Source organism: Colossoma macropomum, unplaced genomic scaffold, assembly GCF_904425465.1.
Source record: "Colossoma macropomum unplaced genomic scaffold, Colossoma_macropomum, whole genome shotgun sequence".
Lineage (NCBI taxonomy): Eukaryota > Metazoa > Chordata > Actinopteri > Characiformes > Serrasalmidae > Colossoma > Colossoma macropomum.
The window spans coordinates 26137856-26164592 of record NW_023494786.1 but is presented as its reverse complement, the minus strand read 5'-3'; the positions used below and the strand labels follow the sequence as shown (position 1 = coordinate 26164592).

The following is a 26737-nucleotide window of genomic DNA, read 5'->3' as shown; positions in this document are numbered from 1 at the left end:
TTTTACCCTGTTTTTCAGTGGGCAGGACCCCCATGGACCCTCACAGAGCAGGTACTATTTGGGTGGTGGATCATTCTCAGCACTGCACTAACACTGACGCGGTGGTGGTGTGTTAGTGTGTGTTGCGCCGGTACAAGTGGATCAGACACAGCAGTGCTGCTGGAGTTTTTTAACACGGTGTCCACTCACTGTCCACTCTGTTAGACACTCCTACCTCGTCAGTCCACTTTGTAGATGTAAAGTCAGAGACAATAGCTCATCTGTTGCTGCACAGTTTGTGTTGGTCATCCTTTAGTCCTTCATCAGTGGTCACAGGACGCTGCCCACAGGACGCTGTTGGCTGGATATTTGTGGTTGGTGGACTATTCTCAGTCCAGCAGTGACACTGAGGTGTTTAAAAACTCCAGTAGCACTGCTGTGTCTGATCCACTCGTACCAGCGCAGCACACACTAACACACTACCACCACATCAGTTTTACTGCAGTGCTGAGAATGATCCACCACCCAAATAGTAGGACAATAGTAGGACAATGAGCGTAGAAACAAGGTGGTGGTCATAATGTTATGATTGGTCAGTGTATATGTGTGTATATTATATATATATATATATATATATATATATATATATATATATATATATATATACTGATCAATATGGGTAAACAGTTAAGAGAAACCTAGTATTTTCTTTTCAGTAAATAGTAAACTAAAACAAAAAACAAAAAAAAACACTTTTCACTGTTGTTGCCTTTTAAGAATCTCTTTCCCTCTCGCTCTCTGTCACATTTCCAGGTGATGTGCCTCCAAGACTTCTTTGGTGAGGACGACATATTCATTGCCTGTGGACCGGAGAAGTTCCGCTACCAGGATGACTTCCTACTGGATGAGAGTGGTAAGATACATGTAATGCTGCTCTTACCTTTTTTGTATACCTTTGGACATCGTTTTGGTTCCATTAACACATTTTGTATCATTTTGGCCAGGGAATCCATCTGTAGCTCCATTTTTAAAACTGCCCTTGAGCTGCAGAAATACCCTGATGAATGGACCATCTAGTGTCCATTCCACCAGCATATTGGAAATATTTAATATAATCAAATAAATATTTTTCCCCTTAACTCTGTTATCAGATCAACAAGGACACTGTTAAATGTTCTTACTCTTTGGTGAGCTGCTAGGGAGCAATGAGGGATGAAAGGGGAGGGGTGAGACCCCCCTGCTGTGAAAAAAATTCAGACTATTCATATCAAACTGTAACTTTATTCATATCAAACAATTGTGTGCAACTGCCATGATAAAAAATAAACTTTAAACACAACGAATAGTCTTGGTGACACAATAAATACACTGTCATGAACGTTGAGTTGTTTGCTCACCTACTAAGACAAAAATCAATGTGTAAATATGTAAATTGTATACATTTTAGTCATTTAAATATATTCCATCAACGTTTTTGAAGAAAAGAATGCTTAGTCCCAAAACTGAGGCACCTCCAGAATAGGCAGAAATTGCATTTCTTGGCTACTGTGAAATGTAACAGGTGCATTTCTAATGCTTTAGTGGAAATTTTCACATAATATAAAGGGAAGTCATTTTTAATTGATGTAAGTAAATGTTTCAAATAATGGAGTAACAAGGTTTTGGTCAATCTGTTGCTTTTGTAGTAGTTCCCTTATTTGGGCTGTCTTTCTCTCAGAATGCAGGGTGGTGAAGTCGCAGTCATACGGTCGGATTTCGTCCATGCAGGGCCGCTGCTCTCCTCGCAGTGGAGCTTCACGCAGGAGCAAATCCCCCGCCTCCAACAGCTCAGGTACGAGCGTCAAATCCCAATAATACAGCACTGCCTGCCTCAGAATCACACCATCATCCAGATAGTTAACGATTTAACAGTTAGTAGTTATTACACTAGTTTTGCTCTTTTACTCATTTGCATTACAGGACATGATTACAGTACATGACTCTCACAACATGAAAGCTACTGACTGTCCTGCTGCTTCAGAATCAACAGCAGCATGATTTCTTTTCAGGTGTTTGAGGGTAACATTGTGCTTCCATGGAAAGCTAAGTCAGACTTGCATATCGCTGCTGTCAGAACGAAACCTCATATCTCAGAAAAGATAAATTTACAGGAGAAGGGAAACTTTTAATGAAGTTAGTAGAGATATTAGTTGTCACACTTAATTTTGGAGTATTTCTGCTGGTCTGTTTATCAAGAAATTTTGACACTGTGAAAAGCAGCTGGCAATTTGAAATGATGGCAAAAAAATGGAGATATGATGTTTTGTCCCGGAAGTGATGATATGTTGAATGTGAAACTTTATCCATCATTTTAAGAAAATGCTCCTGGATTTTTCTCCTTTTTAAACTTTCAGACATAATTGTTTTTCTTCTTTCACTGTCTGCTCACACAAACACAACACTGCTGCCCTCTTCAGGTTAAGTCTGTAACTGACGCCAGATTTCACCTTAAAAATGTAAACGAAAAATCTCTAACCGAAAATTTGACAATTTTTTTTTAATGTTGAAGTTGATCGATAATGAATAGTTGTTTCAGTTCGGAAGTGCTCTTCTGTTGTACCTACAAACACAAATGTGGTGTCACCTGAAAGTGCCACATTGTTTCATTGAGCTATGAGGAAGAAATAATTCATTTTAAATTACACCATACTTTTGTTATCACCAGCAGTAACTGGGACTTCTAAGGGTTAAAACATGTACATACATATTCTGGACAACTGAAGTACATGAGTGATTTACAGAAGTGTAGTAACGCTTAATGGACGTGGTAGACTTTGCACTTGTGTTTATTGTGGTATTATCTTATATAAGAGTAATGTGAATGAAAAATCTGTGTGTAGTTGAGGTGTGGGGGTTGAGATTCCAGTGCAGTTCTGAATCACCTTGTTCAGTCAGTGTGGGGCTCTGACTCACAAAGTTGGCAGTATATGGAGTCTTTCACTCTGTTCCAGTCTAATTTCAGCCTGATGCTGCATTACTGGGTTTATTAATGTTTATAGTACTATAACTCATCGTCTTCATGTCTGCGGCTTTTAATAGCATTTGTTTATTTTATTTGCCCCATTTTAGTTTGCTCTGCTCTTTGGGTGCACAAAAAGTCCATTGATTTCTCTGGACTCAAATATGTGCATAATTTCTACATGAAATAAATACATTACATCAACCAGGCCTGCACAAAGACATGGCTGGGGCCCTGAAAAATTCTGTTGACCAGACCACCACCTCCTGACCTCTGCCCAGGGATATGTATATATATCCCTGAAAGCCTCTGAAAGGTTTCCCCTTTAGCCCTGACATCCATCAACACAATTATTGCAAAAAGTACACTTACAAACATCCTGATACTTATTTTTCCCACAGTTTTGTAGCACAACAAAGTACTATTAAAAACATGTTCCATTCAGCTCTTACTGCACTGTTGACATCCTAATAATGGAGCATGAATCATTTCTCCTTTGATGAGAATGAGCAAACATCCGGTGTTGTGCAAGTACACAAGCAGAACAACAAAATCAATGACCACAGAACAATTACTTTGCTTTGGTACTTGCTGTTCCTCCATGGTTTGCAGGTTAGCAGCCTCCGTCCTTCAGACACTGAACGCCTCGTCACTCAGCGGCTGCTGGCCACTCAGGCTTCCCTAATAAAGCCCCCCCATGAACCAAACCACAGCTGCAGGCTCGTTCTCAGAAATGTCCAGCAAAGTTCCATGAAGAAGTGATGGTAGTGCTGATGGTTTGATTTGACAGCAGAAGGTTTCAAGAGGCCATTACTGTCACAGGTTCAGCGTAATTGCTGACTGGAGGCCACGAGCAAAGCAGAGCAGCCACAGTAGCTTCCTGGCTGCCTCAGAGGGAGAAGAGACATGCTGTGGAAGCTGGACAAACAAATCAATGGTAATTGGTATTGATTGTTTTTTTTTCATCCTGAAAGGTTTAGGTGGCGCTGTTTGACAGTGAAGTTTATCTGAAGCAAACTTTGCTAATCAATAAAAAAAAATACAATTTAATAGGTTACTTTTGTTCTTGCATTGTTACATATTTAGTGTGCAGGAAGATATACGTATGTATGAATAATATCTATCTATCTATCTATCTATCTATCTATCTGTGTGTGTGTATATATATATATATATATACACATTCAGGGCATTGCAAGTTCACGTTTTATGGCTGAAACAGTCAAACACCAGAGCAGAACATGATAAGTCCGTTCAGCGAATCAGAGCACAGTATTCGGGTCAGGTGGCACAACACTGCCGCAAACTGTTTTAGGCAGAATCTCAAATGGCTCCCTTCTCTTCACAAACTGCAGCACGTAGGTCTTAAAATAATGGCTACTGAATCTAAACAGAGCACAGTGTGTCTAACAAAGAACCACTCTGGATTCAGCCTTGTGTGCCCAATTCGTACTGGACATAAAATGTAATATTTGGGTGTCAAAGCCAAACCTTCATAACTCGAAAAGTTTTGGTGGTAAGTCACTTATTAACAGTGGTCCCTTTGTCTCTGCAATTTCATTTTCTCTTTTGTCCTGGTCTAGTTTACAGTTCCACTATTTCACTGCACCTTTGAAACCCTGCACCTCACAAGTACACATTTAGCAGGCAGTCCTTGCAAAGTTGGCATGATTAGCTACAGTCTGCATTATGATATTAGATGTACTGGAAGTGCGTATTGCAGTGGTATCAAAGAACATTTTGCACTGCACGGCATACATGCCAGTTATAAACTTCAGACGTGAGTACAAATAACAGTGACCTATTATTCCAAAAGTCAAAAATAAAAGGTTCCTAAGTGGTTCTTGGCTTAGATGAAATGAATGGTAAGAAAAGTCTTTAATTGGTTTAGAAGCTTTATATTATGTTATGATCTTTTAAACTTTAAAAAGGTTCTTCACACTCATAAAAATGGTTCTTTAAAGAACCATCCTTTGAAAGGGTCAGGAACATCCTTTGAAATACTTTAATGTTCCTCCTCATTTAACACACTTGATTCAGCTCACCAACTAATTACCAAGACCTTTGTGATTTGAATTCAGATAGAAAACACAAATCTCTGCAGAACTGTGGCCCGGAATGACTAAAACCCCTGTTTTGGAACAAAAAGTGAAATCGAGGTTGCGTACCTCATAGCAATTCTAAACATTTGCATTCTTGTAAATCCTAAAGGTAATATGCTTGGGATCTTGAGCGGTTCCTGTATCTCCATATGTTGCCCTCCTCTATAGTCATGTAAAGGAAAAGTATGTTACATTGCATTGTTGATATAGTCTAATGTAAAGAAGATACTCTCTGTACTCGTACATATTTTATTAGTAATCTTAAAAAGCATTCTGAGCTTTTTTGTTCAAGTAGCTGAAATGCTCCTGAGATCAGAAACCGCATGCACAGCCGCATTACTCATGCTTTTGTGATGTTCTTGTTTATTTTGCTGTTCTGTTGAGTCAGAAGACATGCTTTCGTCATGTTGACATTATATAAAATACCTAATACTTTGAATGCTTGTTTACTACAGTGATAACGATGAGGAAATAGGCAATTACTCAACAAAGTGTGCTTTAACCAAGTCATCACACACTGATCAAGTAGAACTAACTATAATTTAGTAAACAAGCCTGTCTGGACCTGAGTGTGTGAGTCATTGTCTCCATCAACATTTTTCAGGTCAAGCAAATACATTACATAAGGAAAAGATATGGCTCCCTCTCTCTCTTTCTCTCTCTCTGTCTCTCTCTCTAGTGAAACCCTTGTAGTCCAGCTGCCACTGGTGCTGAGTGGGTGGTTGAGTGTGCCACATTTGTGCAAGCCGTCTCTTTCTACAGCAGCGTGCTCAGAGAGTCAGTGCAGTATGCAGAGTGGATCGTCTTGCAATCAGCCTGACTTACAAACCACTGTACCTCATTGCAGTGCCCTGCTGTACTTAGAGAAACACTGCTGTGTAAAAGACTTCTATCCTGTAAAAGATTTATCCACAGTTTCCCTAAATTTGGGCAATTTGATCATTTAACCATTGCAAACTTTAAAGAAATTCTTTAGGTTATTTCATAAAGTGTTTAACGAAATGATGTTTGATACAGAAAAAATACTTCTGGCACAACGTTGATGGACTAAGGTCTGAGACAGTTTTTCTTACAGTAGTGTCAGTGAGCTTGTGTTTATTGATGGGATCATGAACTCAGAAGTGTACAAATGAAAACCCTGCAGAGGTCAGACAGAAACTGCTAAAAAGATAATGATCTGACCAGGAGACACATTCTGCAGGGTGACAGTGATCACAGATTCAGTGGCCCCTTAGCCCTGCAGCCTGTGTTCTCTGGGCTTGGTACTAGTACTCCTGACAAAAAATATGTGTCTTTAGGTTTTATCATGCAAAAAGTAATGCAAAGGCTTAGAAACACTTTGAGGTACATAACCTCAACAATTAATATATTTTTAGATATGCTCACGTGTATATATATTACATATACATACATTATATATATATATATATATATATATATACACACACATACATACATATACATGTTATACTATGGGTAGGAAAGTATTGGGACACCTACACATTACACCTACAGGAGTTTTTATGACATCCTGTTCTAAATCCAAAGGCATTAATATGGAGTTTGTCCCTCTTTGCAGCTCTAACAGCTTCCACGCTTTTCATGGGCTGGAGGTTAGGGAACCAGCCCTGTGACCAGAAGGTCACCGGTTCAATCCCCTAAGCTGACAGTACGTGACTGAAGTGCCCTTGAGCAAGGCACCTAACCCCCACCTGCTCCCCAGGTGCTGCGGAAAGGGCTGCCCACTGCCCTGAGCAAGTGTGCTCACTGCCCCCTAGTGTGTGTGTTCACTAGTGTATATGTGGTGTTTCACTGCACAGATGAGTTAAATGCAGAGGTGAAATTTCCCTGCTGTGGGACCAATAAGGGTCACTTAATCTAATCTTTCTCCAAGATTTTAGAGTATCTGTGGGAATTTTTGCCCATTCATCCAGAAGAACATCTGTGAGGTCAGACACTGATGTTGGATGAGAGGGCCTGGCTTACAATCTCCATTCTAGTTCATCCCAAAGGTGTTTGATGGGGTTGAGGTCAGGGCTCTGTACGGGCCAGGTCAAGTTCTTCCACACCAAACTCACCCAGCCAGGCCTTTATGGACCTTGCTTTGCACCCTGGGGCTCAGTCATGCTGGAACAGAAAAGGTTCTTCCCCAGACTGTTCTTACAAAGTTGGAAGCACAGAATTGTCTGATAAACATCTTGGTCTGCTAAAGCATTACGATTTCCCTTCACTGGAAATAAGGGGCCACCCCTACTGCAAAACCTGCTGGAACTGTGTGAAAATATTCAAGCTGCATGGGATTCAAGCTGCATGGGATTATGGCAGGACACCATTAAAAACCTCTACAACACCATGCCGAGACGTGCTGCAGTAACAAACATGCTTAAAATTATCGGCTAGTTCATATTAATAAATGAAATGTAAAAGTTATCGTTTTTAAGGGTGGTTTTGAGAACAAGTAGTCAAGTACTAGTTTGGAAATACCAATGGGTTTTCAAAGCCTCTACATTGCTGATTCTTTGCATTAGGTGCATTTTTACACCTCTAATATTTTGTTGTTTCGTTGACTAGTTTGTCCCAAATGAGTTGCATTGCTTAAGAACATTGGCCATCTATCAAGAGCAACTAGGATATGAGGAGCTGGAAGGGAACACAGATTTGTGAACTGCAGTGTCGTCTAATAGCTGAGGAGAAAAAGAAATCCTTAAACCCTGAAACCCACTCCTCCTATGTCTGTGTTAGCTGCACAAGTTCCTCACTGAGATCAACCACTTTTCTCATTTTAAGTCTAGAAGAACAGCATGATGATTAGGCACTCCAAATAAGGATGGAATACCACAGAGACAAAGAGCCTCTGTTAATTACTGAGACACTGGAGTGGATAGGGGCTGTTATGTTGTAGCTTGTTTCCATGAGCAGAGCAGTCTTGCAACATGGGAATTCATTAAGTAGGCCAGAACTGAACTCCTGGCCTTCTCTTTTTATTCTCTCTATTCCTTCATGTGTTTAGATTCACACAATCATATTATAGCTTTTTCTCTAAGCTGAAATAACTCTTTTACCAAGCACGGCTTCAGTGTTGCAGAGACTCACTTGATGTCCCTGTAATCTCTATATGAAAGAACCTCTATGCTGCCTTTGTTTGATACACTGCGATAGTTTCTGAGCTGTTTTGAATTGGCATTAAAGGGTTAATGACCCTGTTTACTTTTTATAAGATGCAGCTCCAGATGTACTTATGATATGGCATGATGAAAGCATTCTTACATGCTGGGGAACTGAATTATGGAAGAACCTGCATCTGCTTGCAGATCTAAACACAATCTTTAATGGAAAGTGTCGGCCCCTGAGGAACCTCACCAAGACAGGACACATGCATTTCTCATTTTAAAAGTCAAAGCAGTCCAAAAATAATTATTACATTTATTATTAATTATTAAATAATTATGAGCTGAATGAAGAGAGGGGACATTCTGTGCTCTTTTTGTGTGCAAGACACACCTGTCATCTGGGGCCTCATTTATAAGGAAGGCATTTATATACATAGCTTTGAAAATGATCGTATGTGAAAATTCACATGTAGTGATTTATAAAATGTGAATTTAATATGAAAAGGTGTAGATGAACACAGTTTTCCAGTCTGACGTATGAACAGCAGTGCCAGGGCGCCACAGGCATTACAGTACGTGATTTGTGAACATTATGTTTCTATAAATCGGTCCTACTCAAATGCTGTAATGAATTTTTTAGTATGATCCATAAATGAAACCCCAGCTTCTTGAGGATTGTAGTCAAAAAGCGTTCTCCTCATGTCCCACATTGTATGGACTTTGGATGGAAGCATGCTGCACATTTCCATTCAAACAAATAGTGTCAACACACTGCTGCTGTCAGAACAAAACCTCGTATCTCCATTTTTGCAGTTTTTCAGTTTTTGACATAATTTGAAAATGCCTGTTGGCCTTTATATTGTGTGTAAATTTCATGATGAATAGACCAAAAGAAACAGCCTGAAAAGACTTGGAGAAAAGTCTGGTTCCATTGACTTACATTAAGAGTAATTTCAAGTATTTTTTTTCGTTCTCGTGTGAAGTTGTCATTTTGGGGATACAAGGTTTTGTTCCGACAGCAGTGATATATAGATGTTGTTATATAAAAAATAAAATACAACTTCTTTCAGTTTGTACGTCAGACATCCTCTTTGATTCAATGTTTTGCTTTTTCTCACTCTTCAATCTAGACAGCTTGTTTTGACCAACAGTTTACACACATTACTCATACTGCAATTGCACTCCATTCTGGAGTAGCACACACAAAAAAACAGCCAGGCTGATGGCTCATGGAGTGTTTTCTAACCCAAAAATAACATGGTACGCTTTCAGTCATACTGAGAGATGGCCAACTGAAATAGAAGTGCCCACATAAAGGGGATGTATTATTTAGAGTGTAGTGACAAACTTCAGCGCAGTAGTGGGAAATCTAAATTTAGACTTGTTTTGCACTTTAGCTCTTTCCTTGGATTAGCTAGAAGATGAAATTAGGTGCTTGCAATCAAGCCTGACTCGGAGAGGTATTGGCACCTTGGGTGATAGTGTAATTTGCAATTATACTTTGTTTTTCTTCAGTCTGATTCCACTCAGTTATGCTCCCACTGTTATAAAAAGCTTCTCGCATGCTGAGTTTGTGAGATTGGATCTTATTATATCTTATTATGAGATAGGATCCCTTTCATAGTTCATATTTCCCTGCACATGACAGCTACTCCTGTTGCTTAAGCTAGTGCTGACGTCACACGTACGCAAGAGCAGCAGTCTGCCTATGACTGTTCAGCAGCCGACTATTACAGCTCACCCCCTCGACTCCACAGCTCATTCACAGAAAATCACACTCAGCCAGCATGAGCTTGGCAGCCCTAACCCTCTCCTCCAGCAGCTTGCTACACTGTGGAATAGGTAAGAGGAATTCTGTTCGGTTCAGGTCAATTCAGATTGACTCGCATGGCACTTTTTACTGTGGATGGTATCAAAAAGCAGCTTTACTGGATCTTTTGTCTAATCAAAGGGGCTTTTATTTTGTTCTTTGTAAAGATTTCAGCTAGTGGGCGATACAAATGGTTCATTTATAACTCATATTAAAATCCAGCATGCTGTTCTTTGTTGTTTAAGGAGAATTTGAGATTGCATTGAGTCTGAGTGCTGGTGGTGGTTGATCATGCCATGAAGTTGATTAATGCTCAGTTTTCAGGGCATGAATTTCTAATATAATTACAGCCCAGCGGCAACTGCTGTAGCACGTTCATTATGGATGTGGATATGTTGTTTTTACAGGACATTAATGAATGTTGGTTCAGGTTTCACTCAAGAAATGATGTAGAGCCAGCTATAAGCATCCTTTTTCTTTTGCTTATGTTGGCGAGTCTGAAAAGATTTCATCTGAAGAAAACCACGAAAGGTCTTGTTCTTCTCGTTTCATCACAAGGTGCTGCTTTTGTCGTGCAATGAAAGATTCTGGAAATGTCTGGGAAGACTACTCAGTTGAAGCTGAATACGTTCTCAGTACCTGCATTTAAATCAAAAAGAAGTTCACTGAGCTGTTCTTCTGTTTGCTCTCTCCTCAGCAAATGGAACAGCAGGCAGTCAGCTGTCTACCCCTCGGTCAGGAAAATCCCCGAGCCCCTCTCCCACCAGCCCGGCCAGCCTCAGGAGACGGCGGGTAAGAGCCTTTCATCTTTGGCCATCCTGAAACTCTTAATTCTAGCCTTTTTATTTCAAACCTCGGGTTTGTTGTACATTATTTGTTTTGGTCTTAGGCTGTTAATCACTGAGCATAACCAGTTTTTACTGATGTTCATTTCAGGCTATTCACATGCACTAATTTTTGTGACAACCTCTTTAAATGCTATCCTAGTGCATTCCATGTGTACAGAATAACTCCCTGTACTCCCTGAATGTTTCCTAGCAACCAGAGATGAGCCTCTGGACTTGGCTCCTGTTTCATTACAACTGATTTCAGAGCTGAAGCATGTGGTAGAGTTTTGGCCACACTGTCCTCTTTCTTCACCCACCAACCAACACCTTAGGAACTGGCCTTTAATCTAAAATGTTATGAAGCTTGTTTGCCTAAAAGTGTTCAAATGAAAATGTAGTATATATATATTTACCATGGACTTACAGGGGAGCTCCACTAGAAAATCTCTGCATATTTAAAAGCATGATATGTAAACAAAGACATTCAGAGTGGTTTGATGAAAAATGCCCCGTTCTAGAGAAACTTCTAGATTTCTTTGCAGTGGTGGTGATGGGAAGCAGGGGTTGTGATGTCTACATCACAAATGTAGTCATTGTACTTACGATCTAAAACCACCAGACAATCTTGACATGTCTGCTGAATTTTAAATATAATGTTGTTAAGTGTAAAATGCTGTACCTGTCAATGAATTTTTAGGGCAAAACTTCATCATAAAACTGTTTTAATACAATGTATCAGACATCAGACAAGATATTTGTTCCCATTTCATGAAATAGCTTTCTGTGAGGGAGCTTTTAGAGACTCTTCATATGTCGGGTTCCCATCACCACCACTGTAAACAATTCTGACTCATTAAGTTTTCACATCAAACACTGAATGACTGTTTACATATTAAAGATGTAATTATGCAGACTTTTTCAAAAATTGGTGGAATTCCCCTTCAACTGCACTTGAATGATACATTGTTGGAATAATGTCTGAGACCGAGATTCACTACTTATTTCAACAAAAACTACAAATCAGACATTAATCCTTGCAGCAGACACTAATAAGACTAGTAGGATGCACAAATGCGAATGTGAACAACTTTTATGGTAAGACAAACATGACATGTCACTGCTGTCGGAGGAAAAACTTGTATTTCCATTTTTGTCATTTTTCAGTTTTTAATTTGAAAATGCCTGTTATCCTTTACATTGTGTGTAAATTTAATGATGAATGGACCAAAAGAAACAGCCCAAAATGACTTGGCAAAGGTCTGGTTCCATTGACTTACATTAAAGGTAAAGTAGGTTTTTTCCTTTACCATTTTAGAGATACGAGGTTTTCTTCCGACAACAGCGATATGTTTTAGTGATCATAATTACTAACATGAAAAGCTTTCACCAGACACTCAACTGAGAAAGTCATACACGATACTGTAGGTGACTTCCTCAGTAGCTTTGGTTTTCTTTCCCCTAAGACTTTCAGTGATTTTATATTCATTTCCAGTGGAATTTCACCAATGTTTCATCCAGGCTCTCCTTCAGTCTAAAGAACAATATAAATTCAGTGCCTTATAGGAATCCTCGCATAAGGCAAAGGAAAATAAAAGGAAAATAAGTGAAAAAGTAGGAGTTTCCAAAACTGGAGTTCAAAAAAGATACACAGAAAATTGGACTCTTAACAACCATGCAAAACCTGGTGGACCACCAAAACTGTCCACATCAGATAAGGAGAAAATCAGTTTCCACTTTTGCTTCACATATGTGGTGTATCTGTTCTACCTTCCACTGTGTGAAGATAACTGAATGCTACAGGTTTGAAAGCATGTGTAGCTATCAAGAAGCCCTTACCGAGAAAGGGAAAAGAATATTTGTAAATCAAACAAAGAAGCTGCTGGTAATCTCTGAACAAACTGACCACCATTCAGACCTCTTGGACGAAAAACAGAAAATGCAACCAACTTCTAAGACTGAACTTTGGAGGTGTGGAAAAATGTTCCTGCACATTTCTATGAAAAACTCTACGCAGGTATCCTGAACAGAATGGAAGCTGTAATAAAGGCAAAGCTTGGGCACGATCACTACTGACAGAATGGTACTTTGGTGGGCTCTGACCTTTTTGAACAGTCTAAGTTAAATACAGCTTTTGCAAATATAGGTCAAACTCATCTTCTGCTTTTGCTGAAGCCTGTGAAAGAGAACAGGGGCACAAGTGCAGAGTCTGTCTTAGAAAATGCAGGTCACCCAGATAGACTCAGTGTTTAGTTGGTGCCTATGATGCTGACTTTGAATATCAGATTATAGGAGAGCTTTTATAAAACACACTTTTATCCAGGCAAAAGTAACATACATAGAGTGATTTACATACATGCCACCGATTTACAACTTCACCCTCTAGTCTGTTATTTAAAGCTTTAATGAAGGGGAGGGGATGGTATTCATGGTGTAAAACATTGCACGAGATCTTCAATGTCAGTTTTAGGGCTTTGCTGAGAGGAACAGGAAGTGACCATACATGGCAAGCGGTGAGGGCAGGAAGCTTCACCTCAACCTGCTCTCATGCTGAATTATTCTTAGCATGTCTAGGCCAGAGTGTTTCCATGGAAACTGCTGTTTTTTTATTTATTTTTTTCGCCATATGAAGCGGCTGTCCTGCGGTCAGGGTATGAAATGTAGAGCACCAGAAAGAGTAGGGAACAGTAGAGCCCCTCGTTGTCCAACTCTATGAACTAATTACAAACTGTGGAAGATGAGCAGCCGGATCCTGCATGTTTTATTTGGACAATGGCATGTTTTTGTTAGGTGATGAAGATGCAACGACTACTAAAAATAATTTATTATACTATTAGACTAATTAGGATTAGTAGACTTCACAAAGGGTGAAAAAAATATAACACTACTGAGATTTTACCAAATGTTAGGTAGTAACAGTTTTAACCAGTTTTGAGCAGAGCTTGTAAACACTATCCAGTATATGACTAGCAAACACAGCCTTGAATATAATTATCTTTCATTAATACACAAATTTTACTTAATTACAGAAAATATGTGACACTTGTTAGTGTTACAACCTGATTTTTAGACTTTGGGACACATTTACTTCAAAACAGTGGGATCTAATTGCTCACCATGTGGCCATGAGGGACAGGGATGAAGTCTCACTTCCTGCAGGGGTGTGACTAAAATAAAGCTCCACCTATACAGTTAGACTACAGTTAGAACTACTTTGGAAGAATTGTCTATATACAGGTGTCATCATCAGTCTTACGAATAAGCCACAGGTGTGTGGAATGATGAGTAGGCGGAGCTGGAGTGGACCAATCCAATGCATGGAATCCATGTGATGTCACGGTGTCAGCCCCTGCTGAGACATTCTGAAATTCCTATAAAAATAAAAGCTAACAGTCAACAGATTGCCATAACTGCTGAAAAAATGGGTACAAATTTTATGATTATAAAAAGAAAAATAAAAAACAAGCAGCTAGATGCTGCCTGCTGTAATGCCAATAGTGCAGTTATGCTGCAGTATTACCTCTAGGATTTTTTCAGCAGTGGTGGCAGGCCGGAGCGTTCTTAACAGAAGCTCACCCTCGTTGGCTAGCTAGCTAGCTGGCTAGCATTAACACATCACAACGAGCAAGTAGCCAGATTTGCACAGAATAAAACAGATGAAAAGTTTCTTTTGACTGACTTTATTTATAGTTCAGATCACCATTTTCCACAATAGTTCACAAAATGTAAAACTGAACTTAGTAACATTGCAAAATAAGGTCAACCCAGCCTCCTCATGGCATGCTAAGTTAGCCTGAATAATCCACTCCTCTGACAACATTCATTTCATTCGGCACTTCGGCTCCGACTGTTTGTGCAATGTTCGTCCACTTCTTTTAACCATCGTTTCAAATTAAAAGCTCTGTGCTGAGTTTTGCAGTTGCTACTTTATGACATTTCATAAAATTCTAAAACATATATAACGTAAACACTGTGCTGTTAAGGGGACTTTACACTTTGAGCAGAGTTTAAATGGCACCATCTCTCTTTTCCTATCTCTCTTACAGAGTTCTCAGCACAGTGGCTCCTCCCTCTCTCTGGCCTCCACTAAAGTCTGCAGCTCCATGGACGAGGGCGATGGCCCTGGCAGTGAGGGTAAGAAACCACTGCTGAGACTTCACCCTCATCACCATCTCCTCTCATCACAAGACTGAGAATCAGAAGTGCTCTTTGTGTGAATGCCAATTAGTTCAAAAGACTGTTTGACTTATCCACGTACCTAAAGTCAATCTGAATACAGTTTAACCAGTTATTGCTTTGTATTTTACAACAACACAATCTGATTGGTTCAGAAGTGCTCTGCCTGTGCTGTTATTTGTGATAAAAGCATGTTTTTTTCATAATAATATTATGCTGAGCACCGATTGCAAAATAATGACTGTAGCTAATCATTATTAATTGCCTACTTCAGCATATACAGTACCAGAAAATGGACACATTAGATAACTTTTATATCGTTGTTCTTACCTTGTTACTTTTAATGTAAGTCAATGGAAGCAGACTTTTTCCAACTAATTTTAGGTCATTTCTTTTAGTCCATTCATCAATTTACATACAATGTAAAGGGCAACAGGCGTTTTCAAATGATGTCAAAAACTGAAAACGTCAAAAATGGAGATACAAGGTTTTCTTCTGACAGCAGCGATATGATATTTGACCTGCAGCCCATTTGGCCAGATTCTGAAAAAGAGTGTGGCAGTGGACCTACAGCGAATTCTGAACCTGTTAAGATTATCACGAATAACACACTCCCTCTTGTGTCCTATTGCTTAAATAAAAAGAAGATTGTTTACAGGTTTAGATGATTATTGGTGTCTCATAGTAAATTACAAAAACTAACAGTTGGTTTGTGTCCTGCTGTAGCCGAGGTGATGGAGGAGAGCCCTCAGGTCCCTGCCTCTATAGCAGAGCGGTACAAGGTGGGGAGGATGATTGGAGATGGAAACTTTGCAGTTGTGAGAGAGTGCGTGGAGAGATCCACTGGCCGGGAGTACGCCCTCAAAATCATCAACAAGGGCAAATGCAGAGGGAAGGTGAGACAACTTTAAAGGAATATTTCAAGTTTACAAAATTTTCCCCCTTACTGAAAATGTTGTCATTCATCCAATCATGTTTGGTGTCTGAGGTTAGGTTAGTTTAGGGCTGTAACAATCCACAAAATTCATATTTCAGTTGACATGGTCTGCTGGTGTCAGATCAACACATGATGCAGCAAAAAATAAAGTGCATTAACTTAATATGGTAACGGTATTTTCAGTTTACTAGAGCTCTTAACACTATTAAAGCAAACATATCCTACTATTTCGCTTGTTTTTTTTTATCTATAACATTTGCATTCTTTTATATACCAAAAACAGCCATAATTCATTTTTACATGACCGTTCAGACCAGTACATGAAACCATAAGCCAGTCTCTAAAGTGAGATGTGTCTAAATATTTAGATAGTAATAGTTAAGAGTTAAGAGTAATTCAGAGTGGTTTGAGGCTAAATTCTCTGTTCTAGAGAAATGTAAAGAGTCAGAATTGTTCACAGTGGTGGTGATAGGAAGCAGACCACTAAAGAGTTCAAAGCCTCTAAAAGCTCCTTCATAGAAAGCTATTACATGAAATCGTTATAAGTTACCTGGTATTTGAGACATTGATTCGCAATAGTTTTGTGACAAGCTTTTGATTTAAAACATATGTAAAATCCATTCATGGTGGAGAGGTATGTTGTTTGTGTTGGGCAAAATACCAAAAGAAAGAATTTTCCCCAGTTGTACCAAATCCAACATTACATATAAAAACTCAGAAGACAGTGTAGACTCCCTTGTGATTTTGGATATTAAATAAAATCCCTATATTTATGCTGTGGACATCACGGCCCCTGGTTCCTATCAACATCACTGTAAAGAAATCAGTTGGTAATATCCTCTATAAAGGAACATTTCGCATCACACCTCTCTGAATTACTTTGTTTACATCTGATTGAATCATGCAGAAACATTAAAATATTGGTGGAATTCCCCTTTAAGGGTGTTAAGGACAAAGCATTTGAAGAAGCATAAACCATACAGTGTAATGATAATTAGTCTTGTTGGCTTTAAACCCTTATCTTCCCTGCTTGACTGGCCTCTCTGGTGGGTTGATGTTGCATTTAGAATCATTTAGTGCAGAAGCAGCAATCTAAGCAGATAATGATAAGTAATGTACAATGAGTGCATTTACATGCCCTCAATAATCCGATTATAATGGGATTTCTGCAGTTATCGGATTATTCAAATGGTCAGGTAGATGGCATACTCTGATTTCTTAGATCGAAGTAAGGTTTAGAAATCCGATTAAGAAATCTGAGAGAGAGAGCTGGAGTTTAGCTCACTAATCAGATTTCTCAGTGCATGTGTACCCTTACTCGGATTTCTTTCAGAGTTCTCAGTCTGTGCATGTGCGAAAACAGACTGCTGTACCGGAAATAAGCCAGCAGTGTTGCTGCGAAATGCAGCAAAACACTTTTACAGCAACACTGAATCCAACTACATGCTTGACAGAATGAAGGATTCAAATATTCTTCATCTTCTAGATGATGTGTGTTCGTATTTTTAGGTAAAGCGCCGCAATGTTTTAAACAAAAAGCCGCAGCACGAAGTTCGAGTTTTAAGCTACGTCACGTCTTCTTCTGTGAGTTTACTGGCTGGTTGCAAAGCAGAAATCTGATTACTGCCCAAATCATATAGACCCAGAGTTTCCCCATTATCTGATTACCCAAGTGCATATGAACACATTGATCAGATTTCTGACAAAATCTAATTTTCTGCAGTTATCGGATTATTCAGTGCATGTAGCTCATTGTCAACACGCTCATTGTCTGTTCTGTGCAGGAGCATATGATCCAGAATGAGGTGTCCATTTTGAGGAGAGTGAAACACCCCAACATTGTCCTGCTGATTGAGGAGATGGACACTTACAGTGAGCTCTACCTGGTCATGGAGCTGGTGAAGGTAACTTGATTAGCGTTTTTAATCCTACACATCAAGCAAGTTAACTCTAATGAACTGTCTGTTCCATTGTGGTTACTGAGGTCATAGTAGTTACTCAGTGAACAGCCTTAAGATCAATAACTGAATAATAAATCTGCAGTTTAATGAGTTTGATGCTGTTTGATGACGTGTAGCCACATGTAGGGACATGGGATAGTGTTTTGACGTGGGGGGGCTAAAATTTTAAGGGATGTATACAATGATGTCATGCAAATTATGCCTTTTCTTTGTTTTTTATTTGAATTTTTGAGATTATTTACATTCTGTGCTATAATGTGTTTTAGTGACATGCCCCAAGAGCGGCCAGCAATGAGGAGGAAATCCATTTGGCTCGTCTGTTATGAAAATACAGCATTAATTTAAACAGCGTATGGCTACTGCAGTCTTTGAAAATGAATAAATAAAACATAAAATAAAGACACAAACTCCACCCTAAAACAAACACGTAGGTCTTTACTATAGTCTGATTATTGTTTTTGTACATTTTTTTTTAGTTGCAGCTAAACTATTTCAAAATTGTCAGAAATGTTTAACTGCAATTGCTAGACTACATCAGGGACATGGGAAGTGGGGGTACTGTGGGGGCTGCAGCACTGCCACTTCCTGTGACCCTGATGTAGCTTTCTATTTTTGGATTGTGTTTACATCCAGGGAGGTGACCTCTTTGATGCCATCACATCCACCAATAAATACACAGAAAGAGATGCCAGTGGCATGCTGTATAACCTGGCCAGCGCCATTAAATACCTGCACAGCCTGAACATCGTGCATCGGGACATCAAACCGGAGAATCTACTGGTGGGTATTTCTCTGTCACAGCTACAAGGGCTTAACTAAATGAGCAATGCTGTAAGCCAGTGGTTTCTATTCCTATTCCTGCTCAGTGTCACAGGATGGCAGTCACTGCACATTTTAGAGTTTAGAGTCTGATGCAACTAATGAGCTAATGAAGTCCTTTATCTTGTTAGAATAGGGGAAAAAAACATCCTGCAGGGCAGCTGGACCAGGATGGAAAACCACTGGTTTAAGAGACAAAAACAAAATGTAAAAATATATTTCTTACAAGGCAGAACAAAATAAGCCTAGTTTAGTCATAGAAAGCATTTTCTATTTCTGTGGTTGAATAAGTGTTTTGTAACAGAAGCTTATTGCTATTGCAGTAAGACAACATCCTGAATCATCTACTCCCACTGAAGCACAGAGAGAGAGAGAGAGAGAGAGAGAGAGAGAGAGAGAGAGAGAGAGAGAGAGAGAGAGGCATACTGTTAAATCTAGCCTGAGTTACCTCATCCATTAACAGCAGAAAAAGGCTCCTAGAAGATCTACTGCACATGCAAAGTGCACTCTTATGATGCATCAAAAACTACTTGACAGCTAATGGTGCCCCCTTGTGGAGAATGCAAACATGAGTGAGTGAGTTACAGGTCAGGTCTGTAAAGTGCTTAACGTCTAAAAGAACCAACATCTTAATACTTCTCTAAGTCTATACTCATTATAGATCTAAAAGTTTTACTTGCTCTTATGGTAAATATTGTGGTAAAGGTATTGTTTGATGCCTTTCACTGTGTAATTCATTATTCTCGCTTGCTCACCCGCTGACGTCATCCACGTCTTATATAGTGCTTTTGTTAAATAAAATTAGTTCTTCTGCTTAATAATAATATATAATAATAATAATAATAATAATAATAATAATAATAATAATAATACACACATTTTCTAAACTGCCTATCCTTCTGGGTCGCCGGGGAGGGGGGTGGGATGCTGGAGCCTATCCCAGAGGTCAGGGGGGCGGGGGTAGGATACACCCTGGACAGGTCACCAGTCCATCACAATCATCAGATTCATCCATTCGTAGGGTGTCCGAAGCACAAACAGAGTTACAAAATGTTGTTCTGTACATTGCATGCAATTGCACATTTCCACCAGAGAGGTCTCCAAATCCCCAAACCTTACATAGGGCAGCTTTAACCAGAAAATAAGTGTAATTTTCCATTCCCTTAGTAAATATATGTAAAACATGAATCTAACAATAACAACTGCTAAAGGTTAAACAGCATTATCTAGAACAACAGCATGGCGCTGGTTGGCATAGCATAATGGATAACACCACTGCCATGCACGCTTGAGACTGAGCCAAAATGCCACACTATTCACAGTACCTAGAAACATCCATTTACACAAATATCATCTGCTTAATAATAAATAGTAAGCAAATTTGATATTTATTGGCCAACCTGGTAAAATAGAAGTTGATGACTAAACTGTAAGCTGTAAACTGCATTAGCACAAAATTAAAAGTTCATCTTTAGTTATACTCTCAGCAGCCTACAAGCATCATTTTTCAAACAAATATCAGAGCGGTGTGGAGAGGCATGTTCTTCCTTGCCCAGGAGAGATTATGTAAGCCCACTCCTGCAGCATGCACAGCCCCTGGAGCTCTGAACTGGCACTCATCACCATGCACACACAATCTGTGATAGTAGTTTGATGACAGTGGCTTGGAATCTAATAAAGAAATGAAAGGCTTGGAGGAAAAGGTTGACTGTCTGAAGAATGATTTGGCCTTATGTGATTATTTACATTAATCATTTTAAGGTTAGATTTAAGCTTTTAAGGTGCAATGTACAGCTGATAAACTGTGACCTGGAGGGCTTCATAATACAACATTGAGTTTTAGAAATAGGAAGGGAAAAAAAAGAAAACAGAGTATCGCTTATATGTGGTGGCAGCTTGTTGCTGAGTACATGCCGCAGTGCATTAGTATTTCCAGTATAACCATAATACAAAATTCGTGTGTATTTGTGGGTGTATGTATGTGTTAAAGGTCTATGAGCACCAGGATGGCAGTAAGTCTCTGAAGCTGGGCGATTTTGGCTTGGCCACAGTGGTAGACGGGCCTCTGTACACTGTGTGTGGCACCCCGACGTACGTAGCCCCGGAAATCATCGCAGAGAGCGGGTGAGTCACTCTCTCCTCTGGGCCTTACATAACACAAACACTCGTTCATCACACGTAAAGAGCAGGAGAGGCAGAGAGCACACAGCAGGAGAAAGACTCATTTAACTCGTGTTCTGTTTGTGCTCAAAAACATACCTCACACTGGTTTATCTGCTTCATACTTAATGAATTATACATTTATAAAATTATACAAATATACTAAATCTGTGGCAAACAACAGAAATAGAATTGTATGCAAAAGTTCTGGCATCTCAGGTCAGATTACATATTTTGTTGAAAGTAAGTTAACACATCGTCTACAGAGGACAAACTTCTGCACATTTTAATGCATAATTACTTTTTATTTGCTGAATTTAATGTGTTGGGTAAAATAAAATATATCGGATGTTTTATTTTGCCTCCCCCAGTATGTTAAAGTCAGCAAAATAAAATAGAAATTGTGCACAAACATTTGTAGAAAACTGAAATATTTACGTTTGGTCCCTGGAGAGGATGAGAAAACGTTTCACAAAAAAAAAGTCAACAAAACATGGAATTTGAACACTTCTGGTGTTGCATACAACTTTATTTGTTCATATAATATTGCATAGACCATATAAACCATGTATACATTGCATATTTACAGTATACAATTTTTACTTTTATTATTTGGTGTAATGATAATATTTTATCGTTATTTCATTAATTTTCTGAAATGTACACTTTATATTTCATACTTTATGACTAATGTTAATGTTTAGTCATTTTCAATAACTGGATCTTTATTAGGTCAAAAATAAAAGAAAATGTTTTTTTTTTTTAGATTTAGCATGTCTGAATGAATGAATGAATGAACGAATGAACGAATGAATGAATGAATGAATGAATGAATGAATGAATGAATAACGACAAAACATGACAACTCTTGCACATGACTGATTGAATGGTGTTTCTCACTCGACAGATATGGCCTGAAGGTTGACATCTGGGCAGCTGGAGTCATTACGTACATTCTGCTGTGTGGTTTCCCTCCGTTCCGTGGGTACGTCGTGCATGTTGCCACTTCAATTAAGCATAAATCCATTAAGGTTGATTAACGTTTCCTGCTCCTGCCTTAGAGGCTGATTTCTAAAGCACTTCTCTGAATGCATCGAAAGGCAAGGACAAGTCATTTAAAGCGTATGAGAATATCCTCTATTCTCACAGCTGAACTTCAGTATCATGCACCCTCTGGTGGCCATATGATACATTGCTGCCAGTCTTATACTATGTAAAGCTTTCAGTACTTTGAGCTGGTGTTCAGAAAACAGTCCTAAGGCTGGACTCTCAAAGCATGTCAGCCGTTTTGCTATCTCCCAATGACAGACAGCATTTCATAATGTACACAGCCAATGGAAAGAGTGAGGAACCCCACATGGTACATTATTGCCATTTGTATAAACAATGGCAAGAACTTACATTTATTTTGCATCTTGCATGTGGTCATAACTCTAATGCCTGTGTTTATGTTGCTGCATTTCAATGCATAAAAAATAATATAAAAGTAAAATAAAGAAGAAGTGATGGACGAGTTTTCTTTATTTTATATTGTTGTTTATTTTTTATTATAACAATGTATTATGTTGGCTATTAAGCCAAGTCAACCTTATTGTGTTTATTTAATTATCATCCACAATGAGTTGATGGCTTTACCTTTTAGTTTAAATACATTACAGCTAAATTACATTTCAGTTTAAAATGAGTGGAAGGGTTTTCTTCTGAATATTGTTTATAGATCATACATATTTTCTGGTCTTATCCTGTTAGCACTACTCTGAAGTGGCCCTAAATTTTACTACAGTAACACCCACAGATAAGATCGTAATATGACAAAATGGTGCTCAAAAAGAGTCACTGGAGTAGCCAGTTGTGACCAAGCCTGGGAAGATAATGTTCTTCGAGGATTATGAGCGAAATAAAAAATCTGGCCCCACATTTGTAGGGCTGACCTCAGGTCAGATCCCTCCATATCATTAACAGTTTGTGACTGTGACTGATTGGGCCCACAGCTCTCACTGTTTGGACCAGTATACTGTATGGATGCCCTGAAATTGTAACTTTCAGGAGAACTTTAATGAGAGCAGGGAAGGTAAACTCCAGTCCTGGATGGCCAGATTCCAGCTTGGTTTGGTGATATTCCTTTTAATTGCTGTGCTACGAGCAGGAAAATAACCAAACTGTGCTGGACACTGGGGGGGGCTGCCACTCCTGTTGTAGAAAAATAAAAGGAGGTTTTATTTCAAGGGATTTTTGGACCATTTCTGTTGGTCTTTTCATCTTGAAATGTCCAAACAAGGGTAAAGGAAAGCTAGCATATTCGAATTTGATATGACAGTGACGATATTCTGAATTATTCATTACTAAAGGCATTAAAAGCCTCACTCCAGATGGTCTCTAATGAAAAACGCTGTGTGTCTGTTCAGGAGCACTGAGGATCAGGAGGCACTGTTTGACCAAATTCTCATGGGACAGTTAGATTTCCCCCTTCCATACTGGGACAATGTCTCGGACTCAGCAAAGGTATGTGTAGTATATTGTATACAAACCGAATAAAAGAATGGAGTACATGATTTAGAAAAAAAAAAGAAACAAAAAAGTAAACAGAAAATCATACTTATCTGTAAAAATCATGGATGTTCCCTCTAGATCCGGTATCTTATGGCTAACATTCTTCAGCAGTTCTTCCTTCAGTGCAAAAAGATTAAGATGTATTAAGCTTTGAACAGAATGAATCTTTGAACCTTGATGTAATGACCATTTCTACCCCTCACTCTGCAGGAGCTCATAACCTGTATGCTACAAGTTGAGGTCAACCAGAGATACACAGCTCTGCAGGTGCTGGACCATCCGTGGGTCAATGTAAGAGTCTGGCTTTTTTTTTTTCCATCACCAAATCTCTTCAATTTCATGTTTAGCTGTTAAAAATCTGGGTGGATATATTGCAGTTTAGGGCTCCACAATATATGGCTTTGCTTTGTAATAGTCATTATGATATTATATATACATTAGTATATACAATTAGTTCCCGAGTGTTTGTAGGTGTTTTAATGAACCGATGTTTAATCTACCAAAAGTTAAATTCTGGTTGAAATAACGCAATCCAGTCTTTAACCATGTCTTGTTATTGATTTCCCACTGCATTTTAATATATTGTGAGGTGTATCAATCACAATATATGAAAGTATAATCACAATACTAGTTATTTTTCCATATCACGCAGACCTATTGCAGTTATTTATAATGTACACCAGCCACACAGTTACTAAGTATCAAAACCCTGCTTCTTTTCCCTGCTAGGATGATGGCTTGTTGGAGAATGAGCACCAGCTATCTGTGGCTGGAAAGATCAAGAAGCACTTTAACACAGGCCCCAAGCTCAGCAGCACAGCGGCCGGCGTGTCTGTTATAACAGTAAGGGGTTTTCTCTTTCTTTTATCCCTGTGTAATCATGATGATCTACCAATATGAACTAGTGTTTCATTCCGGGTTATCTATTGTAATAAAACAGCCCTGTAAAAGACTCATGATGCAGGGAATCAATGGAAGGTGCCAGTTCTACGATGAAATGCATGGTGACATTTTATCCTGATGCAAATTGAAAGAATACTACAGCATTTTTTTTTAGTCTGATCTCTCTGCTGCATCTGTAATGTACAGTCACTTACCACAGACAGTTCCCTGTGTTTAGAAAACAACAGAAACCTGTTCATTCAAAACACACTTACATGGTGTTTTGAGTGGGTTCTTTATCACCTGCCCATTGGCATCTAATTATATTCTATAAAATTATCCTTTCAAGCATTGAATATTAGTGTATCTCTCTAAATGTAGTCCAAATACCCATTCATCTTTTTCAGGTTCTAAGATAAGGAGAGGTAGATAAGGAGCTATAATACCCTGAGGCAGTTTGGAAAGAACTACCCTGTAGTAATGTCTCTATACCATATGAGGCCAGCTGTGAACTGACGCCTCTGACTTTTAAAGGATTATTTCAGGCTTTACAGGGTGACTCATAGCAGTGCAAACACACCATATTTTAGCATGCTTTTTCTCCAGAATCAGTAATGCTACTTCTTTCAATTTTAACAAGAAAGTCTTACATAGAGCAGCTTTTAAATACAAACCCTTTATTTGCTGCTTTTTTTTTTTTTACACTTTTTTCGACTTACACTTTAATCATGCTGTTTTATGCTCAAGTCAAACCTCAGTTTGCTGCACTATACCAACCTCAAATGCAGCATATGCTGAAAAATGCTGATACATTCCATTATATTATTGCCGTACAGGTACTTTGTCCACATTGTGCAGCTGAATCTTTATTAGGGAACACTCCTTTGAGCAGGAGATGAGGAGATGAATGTGGCTGTTGACTCCATTGTGTGTTCTTTTTGATTCACTGCTGTCTCATCCTGCAGCTCTGACCATCAGCTTCCTCTCCCTCTCGCTCTTGCAGACTTCATCTCCTGTGTGCTATTGCGTTGTTTTCCTCTAAAAAGCCTCTGGCCGCTGTCTCTGCTCTGTTCATTTGCGCTTCTGCTCTCGCTAGTGTCGACTGTCAGCACTGTGGTCAGGGAATAGGCAGCTAGTCTGCTGATGGCCTTTGTTCACACGCAGTCATCCACTTTTTTAATTAGTTTTTTTCCATATATCTTCTAGTTTGCCATTTATAAAAGACATGCTGTGTATGCATATCGCATATGCAACGCATGCAGTTTTTCTCATGCGTATTACACTGCATCCATACCAGTATTTATTCCATTATGCTATTTTAATTGTGGATGTTGCCATTCTTTAAAACATACAACATTAAGTTTATTACATTGTTCATTTTTAGTTCTGATTATCCATATTAATTTGTAGGTTTATTGGTTTATTTTCTTTAAATATTTTGTTCCTATATTATCATTTATTATGTCCAGTGCTTGGTTTTGGCCAAAGTATTCCTTGTTTTCCATCCAGGGCAGCAACAATTAAAAACTAAAACAGACCTAAAGTACTTTGAGGAGTCAGCTGAAGGGATGCGCAGTGATATTGGAATCACGTTGTAGATATTTGAGGGAAAAGACCAATATTCCAAACCAGTATTTTGTGATGTATTCTATGTGATGCTGGGCTGCTGTGCTAAATTACATTTCATTCATTTCACTGCATTTGTAATCATCTACAAATAAAATTTTATATTTCTCTGTAATGGAATGGATTTAGTCCCAATTTCTTTATTTATAGTATTATATGCCAGCATCAGTATCGTCAGATGAGCATGAAAAACATCTGATATTGGCCAAAAATTCCCGTATCTGTGCATCCCTAGTCATGTGCTTGTTTATGTTTATGTGGAATCAGTAGAATCAGGCAGTGTAAGACAGGTCAGAGCCACACAAAACAGGGTGAAAGTGCTAAAAGTGATCCGTGTTGCACCCGTTTCTCTTTGCTCAGCTGGACGAGGGGTTTACCATCAAGCGCTCAGGGTCTTTGGACTACTCCCCGCATCCAGGGATGTATTGGATAAGGTATGCCCACTACGTTGGAGCACCCAACCTGTCCATGGCAATGTGCTGGCAGTCTCCATCACCCCCTTTTCTCCTTTCTCTTCCGCTTCACCTGGTCTAGAGGGGCACATGCTGCTTTCTGAGCCACATCTCCGCTCTGCTGTTCTCATGCACTGCATTGGTTAGCTGCTGCTGCAGCTGCACTCTTTAACAAAGCCTTTTCATCACCAGCTTGATTCACCACTCTGTTTTGTGAGTTTGTGCGTTGTCTGGCTGGACTGGATGGTGTCTGTATGTGAAGTGATGGAATGTAATGCAATACACATTACATTGTGAAAGGATCTTCTTGTGCTTGGTTTGTTCATATTGCTTTTTTCTGCCAGAGCTTGG

At 39.0% G+C, this 26737-nt stretch overlaps 1 protein-coding gene across 1 annotated transcript in view; it reads left to right on the top strand.

Annotated features, from left to right (window-relative positions):
- Nucleotides 1-26737, top strand: part of dclk1b (doublecortin-like kinase 1b) — a 62071-nt gene that overhangs the window by 28962 nt on the left and 6372 nt on the right. The window contains exons 4-15 of the mRNA XM_036564967.1: nucleotides 793-892; nucleotides 1697-1810; nucleotides 10697-10791; nucleotides 14870-14957; nucleotides 15726-15895; nucleotides 17721-17840; nucleotides 18531-18677; nucleotides 20707-20840; nucleotides 21784-21861; nucleotides 23282-23378; nucleotides 23637-23717; nucleotides 24156-24269. Coding sequence (XP_036420860.1) covers nucleotides 793-892; nucleotides 1697-1810; nucleotides 10697-10791; nucleotides 14870-14957; nucleotides 15726-15895; nucleotides 17721-17840; nucleotides 18531-18677; nucleotides 20707-20840; nucleotides 21784-21861; nucleotides 23282-23378; nucleotides 23637-23717; nucleotides 24156-24269 — 1338 coding nt within the window. The remainder of the gene's footprint in view (nucleotides 1-792; nucleotides 893-1696; nucleotides 1811-10696; nucleotides 10792-14869; nucleotides 14958-15725; nucleotides 15896-17720; nucleotides 17841-18530; nucleotides 18678-20706; nucleotides 20841-21783; nucleotides 21862-23281; nucleotides 23379-23636; nucleotides 23718-24155; nucleotides 24270-26737) is intronic.